General features: G+C 46.1%; 1 protein-coding gene across 4 annotated transcripts in view; it reads right to left on the bottom strand.

Moving 5' to 3' along the window:
- Nucleotides 1–27,460, bottom strand: part of CHD6 (chromodomain helicase DNA binding protein 6) — a 174,744-nt gene that overhangs the window by 93,283 nt on the left and 54,001 nt on the right. For all 4 annotated transcript variants that reach the window (XM_038750443.1, XM_038750444.1, XM_038750446.1 and 1 more), the window contains exons 2-5: nucleotides 22,624–22,679; nucleotides 12,925–13,460; nucleotides 7,139–7,277; nucleotides 5,509–5,658 (exon numbers count right to left, since the gene is read on the bottom strand). In XM_038750443.1, the coding sequence (XP_038606371.1) occupies nucleotides 5,509–5,658; nucleotides 7,139–7,277; nucleotides 12,925–13,460; nucleotides 22,624–22,650 (852 nt within the window). In that variant the 5' untranslated portion in view covers nucleotides 22,651–22,679. The remainder of the gene's footprint in view (nucleotides 1–5,508; nucleotides 5,659–7,138; nucleotides 7,278–12,924; nucleotides 13,461–22,623; nucleotides 22,680–27,460) is intronic.

The following is a 27,460-nucleotide window of genomic DNA, read 5'->3' as shown; positions in this document are numbered from 1 at the left end:
TCTGTTGTATTATACACTCCCAAGGGCTTAGTATAGATAGTGCTTTGCACATAGTGAGTGCTCTATAAATACCATTAATGATAATAATGCCTAGTAATAATAATTATAACAATAATAATAATAATAATGGCATTTATTAAGCGCTTACTATGTGCAAAGCACTGTTCTAAGCGCTGGGGAGGTTACAAGGTGATCAGGTTGTCCCACGGGGGGCTCACCGTCTTAATCCTCATTTTACAGATGAAGGAACTGAGGCCCGGAGAAGTTGAGTGACTTGCCCAAAGTCACACAGCTGACAAGTGGTGGAGCCGGAATTTGAACCCATGACCTCTGATTCCAAAGCCCGGGCTCTTTTCCACTGAGCCATGCTGCTTCTCAGTATAGATTAGTATAGATTACCCTGCAGCCTCTCCCAATAGGACATGTAAAACTACCTTCACTTCTTCCTCATTCAAGATAGCCTTCGAGGTTAAGAGCTATGCTCAATAGCAATTATTGATAATTAATGATTAATTCTTGGTTGAATAACTATTACTTAAAAATAAACTGAGAAGCAGTGTGGCTTCGTGGATAGGGCACACGTCTGCGAGTCAGACTTGCGTTCTAATTCAGGCTCCTCCACTTGTCTACTGTGTGACCTTGGGTTAGTCATACCTTTGCTGTGCCTCAGTTACCTCAACTGTAAAATGGGGATAAAGACTGTGTGCCCCATGAGGGACATGGACTGTGTCCAACCTGATTACCTTGTAAATGCCCCGGCGCTAGAACAGTGCCCAGCCCAAAGTAAGCGCTTAACAAATACCATTTAACAAAAAAAAAAAATTTCAGTCCCATCTTAAGTAGGCAACAAATATTTTCCACCTCCTCCAACATTATCCTTGAAAGAAAATCTGGGAACTCTTCTGAAAAGGTCTTAAGTGACTTCTCGTATTGAGACCATTTATGGGCAGGGAATGTGCCTGCTAATTCTGTTGAATGGTACCCTCCCAAGTGGTTAGTATAGTGCTTTCTGCATCGGAAAAGCTCGATAAATACCATGGATTGATTAACTGAGACACACGGCGCTGTAGGCGGAAGGACTCCTGGTGGTCCGGGCTACTTATCTACCACGGAAAAAAGCAAAGTTCCTGACAGTGCTCTAACCACGGAGATAAACAATCAAATAATAATAATAATAATAATGGTATTTATTAAGCGCTATGTGCAAAGCACTGTTCTAAGCGCTGGGGAGGTTACAAGGTGATCAGGTTGTCCCACGGGGGGCTCACAGTCTTAATCCTCATTTTACAGATGAGGGAACTGAGGCCCGGAGAAGTTGAGTGACTTGCCCAAAGTCACGCAGCTGACAGTTGGCAAAGTAGGGATTTGAACCCATGACCTCTGACTCCAAAGCCCGGGCTCTTTCCTCTGAGCCACGCAAACCACGGCACACAACAGTCACTTCGCAAGGGCTTTGCTGGCATCAAGTGCTGGAGTTTGAATAATTCATACATGACTGCTTAAGTATCCGGCCATATGCCGCTCTCGAAAATGGCTATTCATATCCATTTGCTTAAGGAAATACTGGAAAGCTTGTTTAGCAGCAAATTCGAGTGTGAAAACTCTGCTGAAAAATATCCCAGAGCACCGAGGAAAGTAACTTAGTCTAGAGGAAACGGTACGGGATAGGAGAAAAGGCCTCATATTAATATCGGTGTGACCCTGACCACAATTTCTGCACTTGGAAATGGGAATAATACCCATTCCTATCTCCGAGGATAGGTGAAGATTAAATAAATCAATACTAACGGGGCTTTGAGATCAAGCACCAAGGAAAGTAACTTAGTCTAGAGGAAACGGTACAGGATAGGAGAAAAGGCCTCATATTAATATCGGTGTGACCTTGGCCACAATTTCTGCACTTGGAAATGGGAATAATACCTATTCCTATCTCCGAGGATAGGTGAAGATTAAATAAATCAAGACTAACGGGGCTTTGAGATCAATATAAATCCTCTTCTTCGCTCTTTTTTCTTTCTTTCTGCCTCTCGCTCTCTTTCTCTCTTTCTCTTCCATAGTTGTGAAGTGCTCACTTTGTGTCAAACGCTGCTCTAAGCGCTGGGGTAGATACAAGTTAATCAATCAATCAATCGTATTTATTGAGCGCTTACTGTGTGCAGAGCACTGTACTAAGTGCTTGGGAAGTACAAGTTGGCAACATATAGAGACAATCCTTACCCAACAGTGGGCTCACAGTCTAAAAGGGAGAGACAGAGAACAAAACCAAACATACTAACAAAATAAAATAAATAGAATAGATATGTACAAGTAAAATAAATAAATATGTACAAACATATATACATATATACAGGTGCTGTGGGGAAGGGAAGGAGGTAAGATGTGGGGGGATGGAGAGGGGGAAGAGGGGGAGAGGGGGACAAGAGGGAGGAGGAGTTAACTAGGTCGAATACGGTCCCCCTGTCCCGCATGACTCCCAGGCTAAGTAGGAAGGAGGAAAGCGGGAACTGAGGCCCGGAAAAGTGAAGCGACTTCCCCACGGACACACACACAGCAGACAGGTGACGGCCCTCTGACTCGCGGATTCGTGCTCTTTCCCCTCGGCCATGCAGCTTCTCCTGGAACTGTCCTAGAAACTGTCATTTACCGCCAAGAAACTGGCATTACCTTTCAAGAGAGCACATGGGTTCAGAAGGGAAGCCGCGATTCAGGACAACTAGATTCCTCCAAAACCTAACAACACGGCAGCCGGCCTCAGCTCCGGATGGTTGGGGAACGCAAGACGACCTGACCCTCACTTCCAGGAGACTGTGTCCAACCTGATATCTACCCCAGTGCTTAGAACAGTGCTTGGCCCACAGTAAGAGTTTAATAAATACTATTAGGATACCATTTACTGACTGCCTCAAGCGCTACCTGGGACTTGGGGCTTTCTCTGCGGACAGACTCGGGTCTGTTTGCGCATCCCCCTCCAGCCTCTTTGGGTGCTCTCTTTCATCTTTTAGACTGTGAGCCCACTGCTGGGTAGGGACTGTCTCCATATGCTGCCGACTTGTACTTCCCAAGCGCTTAGTACCGTGCTCTGCACACAGTAAGCGCTCAATAAATATGATTGATTGATTCTCCTTCCTTCCTCTCCCCCTCGACCCCCTCTCCATCCCCCTCATCTTACCTCCTTCCCTTCCCCACAGCACCTGTATATATGTATATGTTTGTACATATTTATTTATTTTACTTGTACATATCTATTCTATTTATTTTATTTTGTTAGTATGTTTGGTTTTGTTCTCTGTCTCCCCCTTTTAGACTGTGAGCCCACTGTTGGGTAGGGACTGTCTCTATCTGTTGCCAACTTGGACTTCCCAAGCGCTTAGTACAGTGCTCTGCACACAGTAAGCGCTCAATAAATATGATTGATTGATTCATTCATTCGTTCACTCATTCAATCGTATTTATTGAGCGCTTACTGTGGGCAAAGCACTGAACTAAACGCTTGGGAAGTACAAGTTGGCAACGTATAGAGACGGTCCCTACCCAACAGCAGGTTCACAGTCTACAAGGGGGAGACAGACAACAAAACATATTAACAAAATAAAATAAATAGAATAAATATGTACAAATAAAACAAACATTCATTCAGTCAATCGTATTTACTGAGTGCTTACTGTGTGCAGAGCACTGAACTAAGCGCTTGGGAAGTACAAGTTGGCAACATATAGAGACGGTCCCTACCCAACAGCAGGTTCACAGTCTAGAAGGGGGAGACAGACAACAAAACATATTAACAAAATAAAATAAATAGAATAAATACGTACAAATAAAACAAACATTCATTCAGTCAATCGTATTTACTGAGCGCTTACTGTGTGCAGAGCACTGTACTAAGCACTTGGGAAGTCCAAGTTGGCAACAGATAGAGACGGTCCCTACCCAACAGTGGGCTCAGTCTAGAAGGGGGAGACAGACAACAAAACATATTATCAAAATAAAATAAATAGAATAAATATGTACAAGTAAAATAAACATTCATTCATTCAATCGTATTTACTGAGTGCTTACTGTGTGCAGAGCACTGTACTAGGTGCTCGGGAAGTCCAAGTTGGCAACAGATAGGGACGGTCCCTACCCAACAGCGGGCTCACAGTCTAGAAGGGGGAAGACAGACAACGAAACCAAACATATTAACAAAGGAAAGCAGGGTGGTCTAGTAGACAGCACAAAGGCCTGAGATTCAGAGGGCCTGGATTCTAATCCCGGATCCGCCACTTGTCAGCTGGGGGATCTGGGCATGTCACTTCTCTGGGCCTCAGTTACCTCATCTGTAAAACGGGGGTTAAGACTGGGAGCCCCACGTGGGACGCGGTCTGTGTCCCACCTGATCACCCTGTATCTACCCCAACCCTTAATACGGTGCTCGGCTTAACAAGTACATTTTAAAATAAATACAGAATTCCCCTCCCTCATACAAATCCTCTTTTTTTTTTATTACTCAGTGCATGTGGGTCAAATCCCGCTTTCATTGCTCTATACCTCTTCCATTGCTCAATCTGCTGAGGGGAAGCGCTTAGTGTGGTGCTCTGCACAAAGTAAGCGCTCAGCAGGTATCACTGATTGACAGTAAGTGCTCAGTCAATACCACTAACGCAAGTCCCGTGGAGAGAGATGCAGTCCCTGAATCCTTTGCCTGCTCCACAAGATTCTTACAGGAGGAAGCTGTTCAAATGCCCCTCTAAAGTGTAAGCTCCCTGTGGGCACGGAACATTCCTCTCAACTCTGTTGTACTGTACTCTCCCGAGTGCTTAATACAGTGCTCGGCCCACAATAAGCACCACTGATGATGATAAGAAGCAGTGTGGCTCAGGGGAAAGAGCCCGGGCTTTGGAGTCAGAGGTCATGGGTTCAAATCGCAGCACCACCACTTGTCAGCTGTCTGACTTTGGACAAGCCACTTAACTTCTCTGTGCCTCCATTCCCTCATCTGTAAAATGGGGATGAAGACTGTGAGCCCCGTGTGGGACAACCTGATCACCTTGTAACCTCCCCGGTCACATAGTAAGCGATTAATAAACGCCATCGTTATTATGAAATGCCTACTGAAGCAGAGAAGTAGCCTAAGAAGTAGCCACGCTGCCTAAGAGAAGCAGCGTGGCTCAGTGGAAAGAGCCCGGGTTTGGGAGTCAGAGGTCATGGGTTCAAATCCCGAGTCTGCCAACTGTCAGCTGTGTGACTTTGGGCAAGTCACTTCACTTCTCTGAGCCTCAGCTACCTCATCCTTAAAAAGGGGATTAGTACTGTGAGCCCCCTGTGGGACAACCTGATCACCTTGTAACCTCCGCAGCGCTTAGAACAGTGCTTTGCACATAGTAAGTGCTTAATAAATGCCATTATTATTATTATTATTATCGTTATTATTATTACTGAGGGAGACACCAGGACAGTTGGGAGGAGTGAGGGTGAGAGGCCCCAAGTCCCAGGCTTGTCTTCCCAGCTCCTTTGCCCAATAACCGTTACCTCAGCTTGCCAGGCCAGCGTCGAAGCCGAGAGGGCCGAGGTGCGGCCGGCCCCGAGGACCGCGATCGTCTCCCCGTCGTCGTCCACCACTTTGAAGTCCAGGTCTTCGTTGTACTTTCTTCGTTTCACCTGCCGTCCTGAGCGCCGCTTCTGAGGGGCAAACGCACCCAGTCAGACGAAGGCTGCCCCTCTCGCCAGGCCCAACTAGCAAAAATATGCGTGTGGGGACAAGGGGGAGGAGGAGGAGCGGGAGAAGAAACGGAAAGGATCTTCTTTTTTTATATATATAAAACAATTCCAAAAAGAGGAGGGAAAATAAGACTAGAACGGATCTCCTTGAGGATCTGGGGCCTGGAGTGTTCTAATAATTCTGTAATTATGCTTCATCCAACAAGGAAAAATATATGTCTGCCGAGAGAGAGATAGAGAGAGAAAGAATGCATGTGTGTGTCTTTAGAGAACTTGCTGGCTCCTGCCTAAGCTCTTCATGAACACCATTATTACTACTACTACCTTTTCCCCAAATTGACATCTACTTAGTAGTGCAAAGACATGCGAGCCCTGAAGTGGGTTAGCTTCAAACAGGTCTGCTTGGACTACCACCTCCGCAACAAAGGGAGGTGATTTTCATCTGCAGGAGCCCCGGCCACCATCCGTCCTCACTTCATGTGCCCCACGCCGGGGTTCTTCTGCGGCAAACAATAATAATAATAATGATGATGGCATTTGTTAAGCGCTTACTATGTGCAAAGCACTGTTCTAAGCGCTGGGGGGGATACAAGGTGATCAGGTGGTCCCACGGGGGGCTCACAGTCTTAATCCCCATTTTACAGATGAGGGAACTGAGGCCCAGAGAGGTGAAGTGACTTGCCCATGGTCACACAGCAGACATTCATTCATTCATTCAATCGTATTTATTGGGCGCTTACTGTGTGCAGAGCACCGTACTAAGCACTTGGGAAGTACAAGTGCCAATCGTCAGCTGTGTGACTTTGGGCAAGTCACTTAGCTTCTCTGTGCCTCAGTTACCTCATCTGTAAAATGGGGGTTAAGACTGTGAGCCCCACGTGGGACAACCTGATCACCTTGTAACCTCCCCAGCGCTTAGAACAGTGCTTTGCACATAGTAAGCGCTTAATAAATGCCATCATTATTATTATTATTACAAGTTGGCAACATATAGAGATGGTCCCTACCCGTGGCCGAGCCGGGATTCGAACCCCTGACCTCTGACTCCAAAGCCCGTGCTCTTTCCACTGAGCCACGCTGCTTCTCTAACAAGCCGCTAAGGTCAGGCTCTGACTAGCCGGACCTTCTAGATGGCCCAGCTAGGTCCTGAACCAAGAGGTTTAGCTCACTCGGGACCCCGTCGGCATCTCGTCAAGGGGTTGAATCCCAGCTGCCTTGCCCATCTTCCATCCCTGGTAATGAAGGAAATGGCCCGCGATTCTTCTGAGAGAAAGCTTGCCAATGTATCTGGGATTAGTGGCCCAGGAGCGGCATTGTCAGCTCCAGGACCCACTGGAGGGAAGGAGGGGGTTGGGGACAGAATAGCAAGAGAAAAGAAACGAGCGAAGAGCCATCCGGCCGCCGAAAACCACGAAGAGGGCCCCTCCCGTCACATCTGTACCTGGCTGTCGGCAGACTCCTCCATGTTCTGCAGGGAGGGGTTCAGCAGACCCTGATCCAGCTCTAAACTCTCCACTGAAGTCTCGTTTTTCCTCTTTCCTTTCTTCTTCTTCTCCACTGGGGTTGGTCCTTGCTCCTTGCTACGAGGAGAAATGGACAATTAAACCCGCTGTCTCGGAAAACGGGAAGTCCAGAAACTCCCGCCTACTTCTTGGGGCCTGAGGAGCTCCGTGGAGGGGAACGGAAGACGATGCTACCCGACGCTTCTCGGCGGAACGGGAGGGAACTTCCCCAGAGACCGGCGGAGAACTTAACAAAAAATGCCTTCTCTTTAAATAATCACACCACCATCACCCGCAATCAAAACATGTTGGATTTTCACAGCACTCCTCTCAAGGAGACCCAAATGCTTGACAGATTTTATAGGTTTTTAAAATCGAATTTTCAATCTAATCTTTTAATCTTCCTTGCACGAGGGCTGATACACGCTGAGAAGCAGCACGGCGTACTGGGCAGAGCGCGGACCTGGGAATCAGAAGGTCATGGGTTCTAATCTCAGCTCCGCCACTTGTCCGCCGCATGACCCTGGGCAAGCCACTTCACTGGGCCTCGGTAACCTCATTTGTAAAATGGGGATTGAGGCTGTGAGGCCCGCGTGGGACAGAGACTGTGCCCAACCCGATTTGCTTGTATCCATTCATTCATTCATATTTATTGAGCGCTTACTGTGTGCAGAGCACTGTACTAAGCGCTTGGGAAGTACAAGTTGGCAACACATAGAGGCGGTTCCTACCCAACAATGGGCTCATCCACCCCAGTGCTCGCTCAGTACAGTGCCTGGCACACAGTAAGCGCTTAACAAATACCATTATTATTATTATTATTCTACCAAGGAGAAAGGCGACCCTGAAGAGGGAAAGGGACAGGTGAAGTTGTGTGCCTCCTCCCACTCCCTCCGCCTCTCCCCACATCTCCTGGGGCCCCGTTATCCATCTGTCTCCCTCTTTTACATCACTGAGCAGCTCCATCCTTGGAGTAGAGCAAGCAGAGCAACTCGTTCCCATCTTCTAAAACCTCAGACGAAGACTTGATGTCTCACCTTTGGAGAGGATGTCTGATAGGTGCCTCATTTTACCCCAAGGATGAGCAGGAAAACGTGAGCAACCTTGCCCCCCACAACGACCACCACCACCAACGGAGTCCTGGAGTCTGGAGCAGGTGAAGTTTTTGGTGTTCATTTTTTATGGTATTTGCTCATTCATTCATTCAATCGTATTTACTGAGCGCTTACGGCGTGCAGAGCACTGTACTAAGCGCATGGAAGGCACAATTCGGCAACAGATAGAGACAATCCCTACACGATAACGGGCTTACAGTCTAGAAAGGGGAGACAGACAACAAAACAAGTAGACAGGCTACGTGCCAGGCACTGAAATAAACACTGGGGCAGATTAAGCTAATCGGGTTGAACACTTTTCAGGTCCCACATGGGGCCGACAGTCTTTATCCCCGTTTTACAGCAGAGAAATTAAGTGACTTACCCAAGGTCATACAGCAGATAAGTGGTGGAGCCGGGATTAGAAACCAGGTCCTTCTGACTCCCAGACATAAGAGTTCCCGTCTCTGACCCCTCTCTCACAATGTTCCTCTAGCCTGGCTCTCCCTCTGCCCTCAAACCCGCCAGACCACGGCTTTTGGAGCTTCAAAGTGCTCCTACAATCCCACCCCCTCCAGGAAGCCGGGATTAAAATGCAGCTCCTTCTGACTTCTATGTCCACGTTCTATCAAACAACACCTGCGACAGAAAAAGACCATCGGACAGAGCCTGGAAAAAATACCTCACCCGACTTGACGGCAACTGGCAGAGGCTGTTGCAGGAGGAGGGCGAAGAACGGGGGATGGCACGACTTTAATTTTACTGAAACCTCGTTAATCTCAGGATGACAGGGCTTGCGTACTGGGGTGCCAAGGGGCACGGCGAAGGAGGGGGATGACCAAAGGGGGATGTGGACGAGCAGAGGACAGCTGCGGACTGTCCCTTTTCTAATAGGGGAGACAGACGGTTGCTGAATGTCTCAGAGACTTGGTTGAAAAAGCACAAAGAGCAACAATTGTGAATACTGACATCGGCTTCTCTTTAAATGACAAGGCTGGGTTGAAAACTAGCTCCTGGGGACGAGACAGGTGCTAACGAAGGGAATAAATGTCCACTGACGAGCCACAAGAAAAGCAGCCCCATCATAAAATACTTTAAAGGCTTTGATTTGCTTGATGACTTTATCCAGCAACTCTGCGATATCCTTCTGCGGCTCCACACCGCCTGATAACCATCACTCCTCTACAAGAACACACGAGGGCCAGAGAAACAGTGTGGCCTATTGGACGGAGCCTGGGCGTCTGAAGGATCTGGGTTCTAATTCCAACTCTACCATGTGTGACCTTGATCAAGTCACTCAACTTCTCTGTGCTTCAACTACCTCATATGTAAAAATGAGGTATTTTATAAATATTATTTATTTATTCACCTATTTATTTATTATTTATTTATAAAGGAATATTTATTTATTTATTTATTTATTTATTTTGTTAGTGTGTTTGGTTTTGTTCTCTGTCTCCCCCTTTCAGACTGTGAGCCCACTGTTGGGTAGGGACTGTCTCTATATGTTGCCAACTTGTACTTCCCAAGCGCTTAGTACAGTGCTCTGCACACAGTAAGCGCTCAATAAATACGATTGATGGTGATGATAAAAAGGGGATTGCGACTGTGAGCCCCATGATGATGACGTGGCATTTATTAAGCGTTTACTATGTGCAAAGCACTGTTCTAAGCACAGGGGAGGTTACAGGGTAATCAGGTTCTCCCACAGGGAGCTCACAGTCTTAATCCCCATTTGACAGATGAGGTAACTGAGGACCAGAGAAGTGAAGTGACTTGCCCAAAGTCACACAGCTGACAATTGGCGGAGCCGGGATTTGAACCCATGAACCCTGACTCCAAAGCCCAGGCTCTTTCCACTGAGCCACGCGGCTGGACATTGACTGTGTCCAACCTGATTAGCTTGCATCTAACCCAGTGCTTAGTACAGTGCCTGGCATATAGTAAGCACTTAGCAAATACCATAAAAACGACCATGGACAAATAGCAAAAGGCCCTTTAATGGTAAAAAGGCAAATGGAGAATATAATTTTAGATATACGAGGCATACCAAATCAATCAATCAATCAATCGTATTTATTGAGCGCTTACTGTGTGTGGAGCACTGTACTAAGCTCTTGGGAAGTACAAGTTGGCGACATAATCTCCCTGAGGGAACAATAATAATAACTGTGGTGTTTGTTAAGCGCTTACTATGTGCCAAGCACTCTTCCAAGTGAAAGATAAACAGGTCGGGCACACAGTCCCCGTCTGGAATGGGGCCTGCAATCTAAACTACTGAATCCTATTTTACGGATGAGGCACCTGAGGCACAGAGAAATCAAGTGACTTGCCCTCAGCCGTGACACAGCCTGGATTAGAACCCAGGCCTTCTGGCTCCCCTGAATCACCAAGCTTCTCAGTGGGCAAAGTGGAGTCTATAAAGTTAGAAGGATGCGTGCACTTGTGCCCTCCAATGACCCAAAACCAGGCTTGCCACAAGAAGGGTAACAGGCCCGGGCTCCGTCTCCCCAACTCCCCATTTAGCGAGGCAGCGTAGTTTCCCGGATACAGCTGGGGCCTGGGTTCTAATCCTGGCTCCGCCACACGTCTATCTGTGTGACGCTGGGCAAGTCATTTCACTTCTGTGGGCCTCAGTTCGCGCACCTGTAAAATGGGGATTAAGAGAGGGAGCCCCATGGGGGACAGAGACTTGGCCCACCTGATTAACTTGTACCTACCCCAGCGCTTAGAATGGTGTTTGGCACATAACAAGTGCTTAATAAGTACCATAATTAATTCAGGCCTTTTTCCGTGTACACGGATGAGCCGCCTCCCACCCTGGCCAACTTATTCACAACTAAACACACTTAATGGTTTTTCCTGGAGTTTTCCTCTCAGGGTTGCACCTGAAGAGTTTCCATTACTCTACGGGTATCCACTACGGGAAGGAGGGTCAAACGGAGGCACAGTAAGCGCTCAATAAATACGACTGATTGACTGATTAATATCCATTCCATTCCTAGCTTGGGCAGTGGCTAGCAGGTGGAGGGCAATCTGCTACAAGTCGAAACTCACCCACGCTGGGCGGCGGCAGCATGGGAGACAGTCGAGGGCGGGGCCTCGAGTTTGCTACGTGGAAGGCGGCAATGGTGAACCGCTTCCATATTTTCACCGAGAAAACTCTCCGGATCCACTACCAGACCGACCGCAGATGGAGAGCGGGGCGTTGCGGGAGAGACGTGGCCACGATGTCGCTACTCGACAGCATAAGACAAGACGATCGGGAAGTTGCATGACTGTAATGAGTTACCCCGCCCCTTGTCTGCTGTGTGACCTTGGGCAAGCCACTTAACTTCTCTGTGCCTCCGTTACCTCATCTGTAAGATGGGGATTAAGACTGTGAGCCCCACGTGGGACGACACGATTACCCTGTGCCTACCTCAGCGCTTAGAACAATGCTCGGCACCTAGTAAGCACTTAACAAATACCATCATTATTATTATTACTGCTATTATTATTATTCTTTTTTATTCACCCCTTCTCAGCCCCACAGCACTTACGTCCATCTCCGTAATTTCTTTATTTCTAATAATGTCTGTCTCCCCCTCTAGACTATAAGCTCACTGTGGGCAGGGAATGTGTCCGTTCATCGTTATATTGTATTCTCTGAAGAGCTAAGTACAGTGCGCTGCACTCAGTAAGTGCTCAATAAATCATCATCATCATCATCAATCGTATTTATTGAGCGCTTACTATGTGCAGAGCACTGTACTAAGCGCTTGGGAAGTACAAATTGGCAACATATAGAGACAGTCCCTACCCAACAGTGGGCTCACAGTCTAAAAGGGGGAGACAGAGAACAAAACCAAACATACTAACAAAATAAAATAAATAAATAAATACCACTGATTAACTGACTGATTGATTGATGATTGCCCCATCTTTGATAACCTTTCTTGCTCTCTTCCCCCTGCCCCTGGGAATCAGAACTAGGGTTGGGGGAGGGCGTCATCACTTTCAGAGCAAAGTGCAAATAGATCATGACTTCTAGGGCTTGAGGGCCACCCAGAGGACCCCCAGCTGGGCAGGGTCAATCAATCAATTAATGGCATTCACTGAGCACTTCCTATGTACAGAGCACTGTACTAAACACTTGGGAGAGCACCATACCGGATGAAGTGCAAATCGTGGCGTGAAGGCCAAAGGGTGCTTAAGTGATTCTGGACATTTCCTGAAAAGGGAATCTGAAGGGAATCCGCATGCACTGGTCAATCCATCAATCAATGGCATTTATTGAGCGCTCACTCCGTGCAGAGCACTGTACTTAGCCCTTGGCAGAGTAAAACACAACAGAATCGGCAGACACGTTCTCTGCCCGTAACAAGCTTCCAGTTTAGAGGGACTGAATTGGTCGACTGGAAAGAGAGCGGTCTCCACGACAGCTTTTTCCTGGTGACAAGAGAGTGACCGGAGGGGCTCCAGCCCTCGGTATTTCACACCGACAAGGTTCGACTGTTACCTGGTTAACAGTCTGCCGGGACGCAGCTGGGTTGACCGCAGTTCACCTCCCTTAAATCCAGGGAACCAGGATCTCCTCCGCCCTCCACCCCCAGAATTTAGTGTGAGTAAGGCAAGGAGGGTGGCCCAACCTGGTCTTCTTTGATCTCATCCTGGGGGCCGCCTCCGTGTTACTCCTCTTGTCTTTCGGATCCTTGGACACTTTGGACTCCCTGGGTTTCCTGGACCTCTTGACTACCTCTTTTTGTTTGGGCTCCTTCGGCTTCTTAGGCTCTCTGGCCTTTTTGGGTTCTTTAGGTTCTCTTCTCCTCTTTGGTTTCGGGTCCCTATCCTTGGCTCCCTTCTCTCCCCCTTCCTGCTCGCCGGAGTCCTTTTTCTTCCGTTTCTTCTTCACCCCGGTGCCCCCGCCCCAACTGTCCTCCGTCCCATTGTGGGAGGTCATTTTCTTCGGGAAGAGGGTGTCGGCCTCAGCTTCCTCCTCCTCCTCCTCCTTCTCCTCGTCCTCCTCCTCTGGAAACAGGTCCTTCTGCGTGAGGCAGTGACTGGCCAAGTCTGTGATTTTCTCTTCCTGATCAGTGCTGCTGGCAAATGGGGACTGGGGGTTAGACTCGCAGGGGACGGAGACATCAGACATCGGGGAACAACTCAGCACTTTGAGGCTCGGCAGCTGCGAAAGAAAGGGAAGACGTGGGAGTGACAGATTAACAATCCCCATTTTACAGATGAGGGAACTGAGGCCCAGAGAAGTCAAGCCACTTGCCCGAGGTCACGTTAGAAGACGGCGGACTTCCTGGCATATGCTCACGAGTATCCACCCCTGGGATTTCACCTCCAGAACCCATCTGGATTCCCAGGATGTGTCCGACAACCTGGCATCCTCCTCTCTAGCCCACTGGATCTGTGGTTCTAGCTAGACCAAATACCACCATGGGGACATATGAATATCCGAGTATTGGTCTCCCCTTCCCCACCAACCCAATCAATCGATCATTCGTATTTACTGAGTGCTTTACTACATGCACAGTCTTTTAGACTGTGAGCCCACTGTTGGGTAGGGACTGTCTCTATATCTTGCCAATTTGTACTTCCCAAGCACTTAGTACAGTGCTCTGCACATAGTAAGCGCTCAATAAATACGATTGATGATGCACAGCCCTGGACCGAGCGCTTGGGAGAATACAATAATACAGACCTGTACACAGGTTCCCCACCCACGATGATCACATAATCACACAATCACACTTTCCCCTTTACACCTTCCCCCCTTTAAAGCCCTACTGAAGGCTCACCTCCTTCACCCCCAGCCGCCCCAAAGCATTTCTGAATGTAGGTACATATCTATAATTCTATTTATTTATATTGATGCCTGTTTAGTTCTTTTGATGTGCATATACCTACAATTCTATTTATTTATATTGATGCCTGTTTACTTCTTTGGATGTGTATATAGCTATAATTCTATTTATTTATATTGTTGCTGTTTACTTGTTTTGATGTCTATCTCCCCCCTTCTAGACTGTAAGCCCAGTGTGGGTAGGGATTGTCTCTCTTTACTGCTGAACTGTACTTTCCAAGCGTTTGGGACAGTGCTCTGCACAGAGTAAGCACTCAATAGATTCGACTGACTGAATGAATGAATGACGAGCCTAGAAGGGGAGACAGGAGTTAATTTAAATAAATTACAGGTGGGTACATAAGTGCTGTGAGGCTGAAGGAGGGATGAATAAAGGGAGCAAATCCAAGTGTTTTGTTTTGTTGTCCGTCTCCCCCTTCTAGACTGTGAACCCGCTGTTGGGTAGGGACCGTCTCTGTATGTTGCCAACTTGGACTTCCCAAGCTCTGCACACAGTAAGCGCTCAATAAATACGACTGAATGAGTGAATGAAAAGTGCAAGGGTGACACAGAAGGGAGTGGGCTGACAGGAAATGAGGACTTAGGGAAGGCCTCTTGGAAGAGATATGCCTTTGATAAGGCTTTGACAGGGGCAAGAGTGATCGACTGTCAAAGAAACAGAACAAAGGGGAGTGTGGTAGGGGCTAAGAATACACAAGGAAAAACAGAAGGCTCTAAGAACACGGGACTCACTTGTGGTAAAATCTCTTGGAACCAGTTTTCCTCTTTCTTGTCCATGTATTTTTTGTTTAGTGCCCTTAGGTAGGTTTCCCTCCCTCCAACCTCTGACCCCTTCAGTCTGCATGGAAGAATCAGAATAATAATTCGCAATAACGCGGTATCTTTTAGGCTCGCCGGCCAGTCTCCACATAGCGCCTGAATACCATGTCGGTGTTCAGAGTGAAAAGCTATTCCTTGCACCTTATCCTCTAGAGCCTGTTCTTCTTAATCCACTGTACCCCTCTCCTCCTCCTCACTCCCACTCTGAGTTCCATCCCCTCCATGCCCCATGTGCCACTTGGCCTCATTCTCCCCTCCACACACACAAATAAGCCCTACAAAAAAGCCCTACTGAGAGCTCACCTCCTCCAGGAGGCCTTCCCAGACTGAGCCCCCTCTTTCCTCTCCCCCTCGCCTTACTTCCTTCCCCTCCCCACAGCACCTGTATATATGTTTGTACTCTATTTATTTTCTTTGTACATATTTATTCTATTTATTTTATTTACTACTCTATTTTACTTGTACATATCTATTCTACTTATTTTATTTTGTTAATATGTTTTGCTTTGTTCTCTGTCTCCCCCTTCTAGACTGTGAGCCCGCTGTTGGGCAGGGACCGTCCCAATATGTTGCCAACTTGTACTTCCCAAGTGCTTAGTACAGTGCTCTGCACACAGTAAGCGCTCAATGAATGAATGAATGAATGAATGAAGACCTAGATCGACAGACACTCACTCAATCGTATTTACCGAGCGCTTACTGTGTGCAGAGCACTGTACTAAGCGCTTAGACATCCACCCCTTAGTGCGCCACTCCGCGATTCTGAGCTTGATGTTCCTAAGAACCATTGGGAGATTTCCAGGACGGGAGGAAAGAAGAAAAGCTTCAACATCGGACTGCTACTATTCCTAACACTTGGTCTTCCAGGACAACTTTAATCCACTGAATGGCACCGTGTTATAGGACAATGTCATTTCCTTGCACTGTGTATGACGTCCGTGGGAGTCCCGGGGGGGACACAGACTGTGTCCAATCTGATTAGTTTGTACCTACCTCAGTGCATAGCAGGGTCCGGCACACACCAAGCACTTAAATACCATTAAAAAAAAAACCCAAAACCTCTGTAACTGTCTTCTGTTTAATACAGCTTCAAAGAGGAACCTATTTACTCCAAATCCCTCTAAGCAATTAGCTTAATCCCTAAAATCCCTTGGCACTCTAGAAAAACAATGGTATGTGAATTTTGACACTGGGGTAAGATGCCATTGCCAACAACAAATCCAAGTGTTCTCATAAAGATCTTTTACCGATAAAGGCTCTGGCTGCCGTATTTGCCACTCTCTTCTCCCCGCCCTTCATTCAATCATTCAATCATATTTATTGAGCACTAACTGTGTGCAGAGCACTGTACTGAGCGCTTGGGAAGTACAAGTAGGCAACATATAGAGACGGTCCCTACCCAACAGCGGGCTCACAGTCTAGAAGGGGGAAAAAATAATGACACTTGTTAAGCGGTTACTATGTGCAAATCAATCAATCGTATTTATTGAGCGCTTACTGCGTGCAGAGCACTGTACTGAGCGCTTGGGAAGTACAAGTAGGCAACATATAGAGACGGTCCCTACCCAACAGCAGGCTCACAGTCTAGAAGAGGGACAAAATAATAATGACACTTATTAAGTACTTACTATGTACAAAGCACTGTTCTAAGCGCTGGAGAGGTTACAAGGTGATTAGGTTGTCCCATGGGGGGCTCACAATTTTAATCCCCATTTTACAGATGAGGGAACTGAGGCTCAGAGAAGTTAAGTGACTTGCCCAAAGTCACCCAGCTGACAAGTGGCGGAGCCGGGATTTGAACCCGTGGCCTCTGACGCCAAAGCCCGGGCTCTTTCCACTGAGCCGATATTGGTCGTTCTTGATTATGCCAATACCAAGAATAAATCCAAGTGTTCTCAGTGAGTTTTTAAGATCTCAACATACCCTGTAGGGTAATCAAGCTGGGTTCATTTCCTGTGACCCACTGTTGGGTAGGGACTGTCTTATATGTTGCCAACTTGTACTTCCCAAGTGCTTAGTACAGTGCTCTGCACACCGTAAGCGCTCAATAAATATGATTGAATGAATGAATGAATGAATGAATGTAACAAAATTTACCTAGAGACCCCATCTACTCCCTACCAGCAAACCTTCGAGAGGGACTCTTGTGAAAGTCAGGAATCCGAAAGTGAGGTCCAGCCCTATCGCCATTTCCTCTGCCAACGATATAAGGGAAGAAGCAGCAGGGGACTCAATAAATACGACTGAATGAATGAATGAATGAATGAATGACTCTGCCACGTACGGACCACAATCTGAAATCATTTCAATTGGTGCTTTGACGTTGCTTTCAAAATATCTATTTAGTTGGACTTGACGCTTGAAGACAATTTCAATCAATTAATCAATAGATCGGTGGTATTTATGAGCGCTTCCTACGCGCAGAGCAGCGTACTGAACGCTTGAGAGAGCACAATACGAGGAAGCAGCACGGCCTAATGGAATTGTACTTTCCAAGCGCTTGGCACAGGGCTCTGCGCACAGTAAGCGCTGCACATAGTAAGCGCTCAATAAAGACAATTGAATAAACGAAGGAACGGTTAAATCAATCAATCAATCAATCGTATTTATTGAGCACTTACTGTGTGCAGAGCACTGTACTAAGCGCTTGGGAAGTACAAGCTGGCAACATATACAGTCCCTACCCAACAGTGGGCTCACAGTCTAAAAGGGGGAGACAGAGAACAACACCAAACATACTAACAAAATAAAATAAATAGAATAGATATGCACAAGTAAAAAGGTTAAAGCTCAGGGCTGGGAGTCAGAAGGACCTGGGTTCTAATCCTGGATCCGCCACTTGTCTGCTGTGTGACCTTAGGCAAGTCACTTCACTTCGCTGTGTCTCAGCTAACTCATCTGTAAGATGGGAAATAATACGTGGGACATGGACCGTGTCCAACCTGATTATCTTATGTCTACCCCGGCGCTTCGGACACTGCCTAGCCCATAGTAAGTGCTTAATAAATACCATAAAAAAACCAAAACACAGTTAGCAGACGGGTTTCCTGCCCATAACGAGCTCGCAGTCTAGGGGCACTGTGATGCCAGTGTAAGCTCATATGGACGGGGAATGTGTCTGCTTATTGTTATATTGCACTCTCCCAAGTGCTTAGTACAGTGCTCTGCACACAGTAAGCGCTCAATAAATACGATTGAATGAATGAATGAGAGGCCAGTGTTGCTGTAAAGGACTCCCGGCCTTCTGCCCCCCGTTCAAAGACTGTCCTTTACCCAGTCAATCAATCTGCAGTATTTACTGAGTGCTTACTCTGGGCAGGGCACTGTCCTGAGCGCTTGGGAGAATACAACAGAGTTAGGAAGACATGACCCCTGCCCTCACGAAACTTCCGATCTAGTAGAGGATGCAGACACTACACTAAATCCAGGGAGGAGGAAGAAGGGGAGTATAAAGATATGCACATAATCGCGACATCGTGGAGGGTGTGGACTGCACAAATTCTTGGGTGACAGAGAAGAGCTGATGTGGCAGTGGCCCTATTTATTTTTCAAATAATACTTTAATGAGCATGTCTCAGACGCATGATCGTTAAGGACTGAAGTTAAGGACTGTTTGCTTCTCCATCCTCTGTCCTTTCTTCCTCTCAATTGCCCAGAGCTGCTTTCCAACTCTGGAAATGTTTATAACCCCGACTCTCTGTAGAGAAGCAGCGTGCCTCAGTGGAAAGAGCGTGGACTTTGGAGTCAGAGGTCATGGGTTCAAATCCCGGCTCCGCCACTTGTCAGCTGTGTGACTTTAGGCAAGTCACTTCACTTCTCTGTGCCTGTTACCTCATCTGTAAAATGGGGATGAAGGCTATGAGCCCCATGTGGGACAACCTGATCACCTTGTAACCTCCCCAGCGCTTAGAACAGTGCTTTGCATATATAGTAAGCGCTTAATAAATGCCATCATCATTATTATTATTCAGCTACTTTGGCTGGTGTGTACATTCGTTCATTCAAACACATTTATTGAGCGCTTACTGTGTGCAGAGCACTGTACTAAGCGCTTGGGAAGTACAAGTCGGCAACATATAGAGACGGTCCCTACCCAACAGCGGGCTCACAGTCTACATCTTCATGCTGGAAAGCAGCCTGGCCTAGTGGATAGAGCACAGGCCTGGGAGTTAGAGGACCTGGGTTCTAATCCCCACATGCCACTTGTCCGCTGTGTGACCTTGGGTAAGTCACTTCACTTCTCTGGGCCTAAACTGCCTCATCTGTAAAATGGGGACTAAGACTGTGAGCCCGATGTGGGACAGGGACTGTGTCTGACTCAATTACCTTGTATCTACCCCAGCTCTTAGTACAGCGCCTGGCACATAGTAAGCGCTTACCAAATTATTATTATTTATTATATATAGTCTTTCAGCATGAAAAGATGTGGGAATCAAGACATTTCCTAACAATAATAATAATTACGGTACTTGTTTAGCACGCACTGTTCTAAGCACTGGGGTAGATATAAGTTAATCAGGTTGGACAGAGTCCCTGCCCCACATGGGGCTCACAGTCTTAATCCCCATTTTACAGATGAGGGAACTGAAGCCCACAGAAGTGAAGTGAGTTGCCCAAGGTCACACAGCTGACAAGTGGCGGAGCCGGGATTAGAACTCTCGTCCTTCGGACTCCTGGGACCCCGCTCTATCCACTAGGCCGCTCATGGTGGGCAGGGAAAGTGTCCACCAACTCTGTTATTTTGTCCTCTCCCAAGCGCTTACTACACTGCTCTGCACACCATAAGCACTCAATAAATCTGACTGGTTTCCCATTGATACAGAAGAATAAAGAAGACTCCAACACCAGTCTTGCCATGCTGAAAAAGACTGTGTGAAGGATGCTGGTTGTCTAGAAATAAAAAAATAGAACAATGAAAATCTGTCCCCTAAGAAACTTTCTTCCCACCACTTCACTTCTCTGGGCCTTAGTTTCCTTAACTGCAAAATGGCGATTCAATACCTGTTCATTCAATCAAATTCATTCGACTGCATTTACTGAACACTTACTGTGTGCAAAACACTGTACTATATGCTTGGGAAGAATATAATATAACAACAAAAAGGCACATTCCTGCCCAAAACAAGCTCACAATCTAGAAGGAGAGACACATTACTATAAGTAAATAGAAAAATAAATAAATTACAGATATTGCAGATACCTGCTGTTCCTCCTAGTTAGACGTTAAGCCCCATGGGAGACAAGGACTGCGTCCAGCCTAATTATCATTTATCTATCCCAGTGCTTAAAACAGTGCTGGACCCCTAGTAAGCACTTAACAAATAATAATAATAATAATAATAATAATGGCATTTATTAAGTGCTTACTACCATTAACCAAAAAAAAAAAATGTCTATGAACTGCATCTCTTCCTCTGCTTGCCCAGGCCAAAGGGTTAAAGCTACAGACATCCATAAACATACAAACAAGCCCCTGGAAATAAGCCACCTGACGACAGTTGATAAAACTTCAATTTGAGGACCAAAATGAACCGTGAACAAATATTCTCCGGAAGGTCAGGGAAGCTTACTACCTCTGGAGGCCTTTCCCGCTCCGCAGGCTTAGGAACCACATTTCAGAACCCAAAATACAAAACTACAAAGAAAAGGGAAAAAAAAAACAAAAACCCTTCTGAAGTCACTTAAAGAAATTGGTTCAGACCATTATAAATCGCACCGATCACCTGTTTATCACTTTTGTCGGTTGTCACTCTCCAGCTCTCCCGTTAAAAGCTCTCAGGGCATAATTGGTAGAAGGCGGATTGGTTTGTTTCAGACAATAACTCCAAAGAGATTTCCCCTCCGGAAGGACAATATGTCTCTATATTAAACAGGTTCTATTCAATTCTTTATCGCTCCGTCCATTTTCCCAAGGCACCAGACACCTGGGAGTTCAAGTGATGCCTCACAAACTCACTCCTAAACCTAGTTGTCTGCAACGGCAGTAGCCCTACCAATCACTCAATCAACGGCATTTACTGAGCGCTTAGTGCATGCAGGGCACTGTACTAAGCGCTTTGAAGAGTACGATGTAGCAGAGTTGGGCACACACGTTCCCTGCCCACAAGGCAGTCTAGAGGGGGGACTAGACATTAAGATAAATAAAATTCTGGATACGTACATCCATCCAATCATATTTACTGAGTGCTGACTGTGCGAAGAGTACTGTACTAAGCACTTTGAAGAGTACAATAAAACAGTGCTTTGCACATAGTAAGCGCTTAATAAATGCCATCATTATTATTACAATACAGCACTAAACGGACACCTTCCCTCCCCACATCGCGCTTACAGTTTAGAGGGGGGAAGACGGACATTAATAAAAATAAATGAATTAAAGATAGGGACGGAAGTGCTGTGGGGCCAATACCAAATGCCCAAAGTGCACAGATCCAAGTGTGTAGACGATGCGGAAGGGAGAGGAGTCATCTTCTTTTTGCTGGCAAATGATGGCGAGCGGTCCAATCATTCTAATGGGTGGGAGTTGGGGCTTGGCCAGGGATGTGGGATTAAGTCCTGGAGGCCTGGACGGGAGGTTCGCAGGTTCAAATCCCCTCCCTCCCCGCCGCATTTTGGGGTCGGGGACTCTGCTGGGCACCGGCTTTGGATCTACCCCCAACTGCACAATGAGACTTGACGACACTGTCACCCTGACTTTTCATTCATTCAATCGTATTTATTGAGCGCTTACTGTGTGCAGAGCACTGTACTAAGCGCTTGGGAAGTCCAATTTGGCAACATATAGAGACTTCTGTCCCTTTGCTAAATGGGAAACTGAACCAACTTCAACCACTTCACTTAAACCACGTGCCCTAACTGGTTGTCAGATAATGATCACGTTCAATCACTTCCTCCCCGATTGGCGTCGACCATCCCCAAACCGCTTCTTTTTCCAAACCGCCTCATCTCCTCCCCCTCCTATGGACTGTAAGCTCATTTTGGAAAGGGAATGTGCCTGTTTACTGTTCTCTCCCAAGTACTTAGTACAGTGCTTTACACACAGTAAGCGCCCGAAAAATACGACTGAATGAATGCATCTCTCTTCACTGCCATATTCAGGAAATATTTTAGGGTACCCCTGCATCCTTTCAGATCCTTCCTGAACTGAATTAGAAAGACAAAATGCAAAGGTTACACCACAAGTGAAATACTATAACAACTGATTAAGCTTCCCTAATTGGAACATTAAAGCAGAGTTTCAAGGGGGGAAATCAGCTAGACAAGAAAAGCTTTTACTGATCCTGTTGGGTTTTGCCTCCTTTCACCTACCAGTGGATGAATTTTTCGATATTCTCTATCAGTCAATCATATTTACTGAGCGCTTACGGTGTGCCGAACACCATACTAAGCGCTTGGGAGAGCACTATGGAATATAACAGACACATTCCCTGCCCGCAACAAGCTTAAAGTCTCTGCTCCCCTGTGAGTTTGGTCTGAGACAAACGGATGGAGAACCTCAAGTGTAAGTAAGCCACTTAATTTACAGAGACAAGCTCAGGACCTGGGCAGAGAAAGGGCGAAACGGAGCTAGCTAAGGAATTACTACCGTAGTACAGAGTGGTCAACGCTTATTCCCATTAAAAAGTCACATTCATTCCAAGGAGTTGAGGCCACCAACCTGCTTTTCTTTCTTCTGTATTTTCATTATCAGCAACCGGAGGAAGAAGCCGGCTTCTGCAAAACACACAAGGGAAAAGTTCATTGGAAAAAAAAATCCCACTGGTTTCGAGAAATAGCTGCAGAATTGTTCGCGCCCTGTTTGGGTTTGAATCACAAGGAAAGCAGTGAGGCCTGGTGGAGAGAGGGGGCCTGGGTTCTAAGGGTTTAGGACAACGCTCTGCACACAGTAAGCACTAAATAAATACCACTCATTGATTGATGTCTCAATGTGTCACTGCTGATGGTGGTTTGAGAAAGAGGCGCATAACTTGAAAGTTCATTTCACGTGTGAACATGGTAAATTTTTTTTTCCAACCAACGAGAGGACTGTAGTTATAAACCTGAAGTTAGCCAACAGTGATGCTTCGGATATCTGCCAGGCAAAAGAATAGGCCTAATTAGATATTTTCCAACTGCAACCATTTTAATTGCTATGCTTACGGGCGACCTCGCTTGGAGTTGTCATAATTTAGCGGGAAATCCTCTTTTCTCCAAATCGCTAATAAAAACCGTTATTCAGAGAGGTCCTTTTGCTTCATTATGTGGGGCCGGAACATTTCTAATCCCCGGTTCCACGCGCGGAACGTCTGAAGCCTGGAGCCCAGGGCAAGCATCCCGAGGCTAAACACTCGGCAGGCCTAGAAACCGCAAGGCCTGGTGGCCTAGTAGTACGAGGATCTGGGTTCTAATGCCGGCTCCGCCACTTGTCTGCCGTGTGACCTTGGGCAAGTCACTTGGATTTTATTTTGTTAATATGTTTTGTTTTCTGTCGCCCCCTTCTAGACTGTGATCCCACTATTGGGTAGGGACCGTCTCTATATGTTGCCAACTTGTACTTCCCAAGCGCTTAGTACAGTGCTCTGCACACAGTAAGTGCTCAATAAATACGATTGAATGAATGAATGAATTCTCCGTACCTCAGTTTCCTCAACTGCGAAAAGGGGATTACGACTGTGAGCCTCATGTGGGACACAGAATGTGTCTAAGTTTTTTTTTTCAAATGGCATTTATTAAGCGCATACTATGTGCAAAGCACTGTTCTAAGCACTGGGGAGGTTACACGGTGATCAGGTGTCCCACGGGGGGGCTCACAGTCTTCATCCCCATTTTACAGATGAGGTAACTGAGGCCCAGAGAAGTGAAATGACTTGCCCAAAGTCACAGAGCTGACAAGTGGCGGAGCCGGGATTTGAACCCATGACCTCTGACTCCAAAGCCCGGGCTCTTTCCATTGAGCCATGCTGCTTCTCTATGTTGCCTATGTTGGGTAGGGACCGTCTCTATATGTTGCCAACTTGCCAACTTGGACTTCCCAAGCGCTTAGTACAGTGCTCTGCACACAGTAAGCGCTCGATTCATTCATTCAGTCATTCATTTATTGAGCACTTACTGTGTGTAGAGCACTAAGCGCTTGGGAAGTACAACTGGCAACATATAAAGACGGTCCCTACCCAATAGCAGGTTCACAGTCTAAAAGGGGGAGACAATAAATAAGATTGAAAGAATGAATGAACCCAACGGCCTAGTACAGAGCCTGGGGCAAAGTAAGTGTTTAATCAAGACCATGTTTACACACACACACACACACACACACTCTCTCTCTCTCTCTCTCACACACACACACACACACAAAAAAAAATAGCAGCTTCTCTGAACCTTCATACATGTCATAACCGAGTCATAATTGAGCTTCCTGATGGGGGTGTGAAATGAATTTGAAAAGAAAAATCACCGCAAATTACTGTTTTAAACGCGATGGCGTGCGTAGCTTCCAAAAATACAACTGAAGTCTACCTCCAGCTCCCAAGTTGTGAAATAGTCTGTATTAAGGCTATATCAAGAAGAACATGCTTTTTGTAGAAAGCAGCGTCCCAAGATTTACATCAAGATTTAAATCAAATCCAGCCCGCCAGAGACGAGCAACAAAAATGATTAAGGAGATGGAAAATAAGAACTCCAGGGAAAGGTTCAAGTGATGAATTGAAGCTGTTTACCTTGGCCCAGAGAAGGCTAAAGGGTGACTTAATAACCGTTTCCAAGTACAAGAAGTGTTTCTAAGAAGAAGCTTGTCTCGCCTTCCGCGTCCACCGAGGACAAACTGGGGGAAATGGGTTTAAATTGCAGCAAGGGAGAGTTTGGCTGGAAATAAAAAATGAACTTCTTCATTAAAATTGAACTGGCTACCAAGGTGGAGTTTCTATTTGTGGAGACATTTGGAGTGAGAACAGACCCTGACCAGTTTCTATGGTTTAGGATGAATTCCCTTCCCCACAGCACCTGTATATATGTATATATGTTTGTACATATTTATTACTCTATTTATTTATTTATTTATTTTACTTGTACATATCTATTCTATTTATTTCATTTTGTTAGTATGTTTGGTTTTGTTCTGTGTCTCCCCCTTTTAGACTGTGAGCCCACTGTTGGGTAGGGACTGTATATGTTGCCAATTTGTACTTCCCAAGCGCTTAGTACAGTGCTCTGCACATAGTAAGCGCTCAATAAATACGATTGATGATGATGAAGGAGGTGAAATTGTGAAATGCCTTTCACCCTGACCTACCCATGACATCATTAACCTTGCTGAATTCCATGGCTGAATTCCATGACGCTTGGCTCTGTCACCACTATTAGGTTAGAAAAATAAACGAACTTCACTAAACTCCTGGTTGCACTATCTCGATAGTGCTGGGCTTTCTATTAAACATAAATTTTTCCCTAAGTTTGGAGCTCAGGAACGGACCCCTCGCCCTCTCACCAACATCATCATCATCACAGTGATATCTGTTTAGCGATAACGAAGTGCTAGCACGGTACTAAGTGCTGGAGGCGATACAATGTTTGCAGCTCAGAAACAGCTATCATCCCACATGGGGCTTACAGTTTAACCAGGAGGGAACATGTGCATTTAATCCCCATTTTACAGATGAGGAGACTGAGGCCCAGTGAGATGACCTGATGGTGATAATGTTTACTGTGTCGCTGTTGCTATTCTTGTCACTCACTGTTCTAGGTGCTGGGGTTAATCAAGTTAATCAGGTCGGACACCGTCCCTGTCCCACAAAGGTTCGCAGACTAAGCAGGAAGGAGAATCCCCATTTTGCAGATGAGGAAAGAGACCCAAAGAAGTAAAGTGACTTGGTCAGCAGTCTAGTGGAGGAGCCAAGATTAGAACCCAGGTCCTCCGGCTCTGAGGCCTGTTGTACTTTCCCAAGAACTTTGTGGAGGGCTTGGCACTCAATAAGCAGACGATATATACCATGACTACTATTACTACTACGACAAATGTCTGGTGAAAAATTATTCTCCTACAACCTGATTCCCTATTTAAGTGAGTTTTTGGAGAACTTTGATGCACTTAGTCTTATGCTTGCTCAAGTCTCGTTTTTCAAGGCCGTTACTACAGCGCTAAGTGAGAAATAGCTATTAAAATCCAAGATACGCTATTAGGACAAGGAAACTGATCGAGGGGTGATGTCTCCATAAAAGCGTGATTCTCTACTCAAGGTGTGGAGCTGGAGTTAGAGAAACAGTGGAGATGGTTTGGTGGAGCAGTGTGGACTAGTGGATAGAGCACGGGCTTGGAAGTCCCTGGAAGCAGGGGCTGTCCCTGGCTCCGCTACTTGCCTGCTGTATGACGTTGGGCAAGTTGCTTAACTTCTCTGTGCCTCAGCTTCCTCGAGTGTAAAATGCGGATTTTACAATTGTCCTTCCTCCTACTAAAGAATGTGAACTTCATGTGCGACAGGGATTGTGTCTAACCTGACTGACTTGTACCTCCGCCCGAGTTCAGAGCAATGCTTGGCACAAAAGCACTTAATAACAATAATATTATTACTACTACTGTTATCAGTAACAATATTAACAGTATTAGTACTGTTATTAGTAGAGCAGTGCTTTGCACATCGTAAGTGCTTAATAAATGCCATTATTATTAATAACAAAACCACCTTCCTGAGGACATGGGAGAATAGTAACAAAGTTCCCATTAAGACTGTACATATAACCTATTGGCTTTTATTGGCTTCTATTTATTTTATTTTGTTAGTATGTTTGGTTTTGTTCTCTGCCTCCCCCTTTTAGACTGTGAGCCCACTGTTGCGTAGGGACTGTCTCTATATGTTGCCAACTTGTACTTCCCAAGCGCTTAGTACAGTGCTCTGCACACAGTAAGCGCTCAATAAATACGATTGATGATGATGATGATTGGCTTTCTTTCTTTGTCTTTCTCTTTCTCCTGGGCTTACCTCTAAATTGCCTCCTTTAGGGCATGCTTTCCGTTTCCTCTTCCTCTCCCTTTTCCTATTTCTTTTGTAGCCTGTTTCCTTTTCTGTCTACTTCTCTGTCTATTTCACTGCTTAGAGACAGAAAGAGAGGGAGAGAAGAGAAAGCGTTGGCAAACATGCTCAAATTCACTCATTCACTCACATTTATTTAGCGCTTACTATGTGCAGTGCACTGTACTAAGCGCTTGGAAAGTACAATTAGGCAACAGACAGAGACAATCCCTACCCAACAACGGGCTCACAGTCTAGAAAGGGGGAGACAGATGACCAAACACAACAAGTAGACAGGCATCAACAGCGTCAAAATAAATAGAATAATAAATACACACCGTTAATAAAATAAATAGAATAATAATAGTGAGTGCATTTCGGTGGGGGTGGGATGGGGGGATCTGGTCCCTAAAGGCAGACCCGAAATAGCCGAGGATCGTAGAGGACGGGTCAAAAGATAATCCAAGATCAAAACTCACCAGAGAGAACTGTGGTACTAATATTAACCCTGCAAAC

This window comes from Tachyglossus aculeatus, chromosome 8, assembly GCF_015852505.1.
Source record: "Tachyglossus aculeatus isolate mTacAcu1 chromosome 8, mTacAcu1.pri, whole genome shotgun sequence".
Classification (NCBI taxonomy): domain Eukaryota; kingdom Metazoa; phylum Chordata; class Mammalia; order Monotremata; family Tachyglossidae; genus Tachyglossus; species Tachyglossus aculeatus.
Note: the sequence above shows the minus strand (reverse complement) of the source record. Positions and strands in the feature narration are given on the sequence as shown.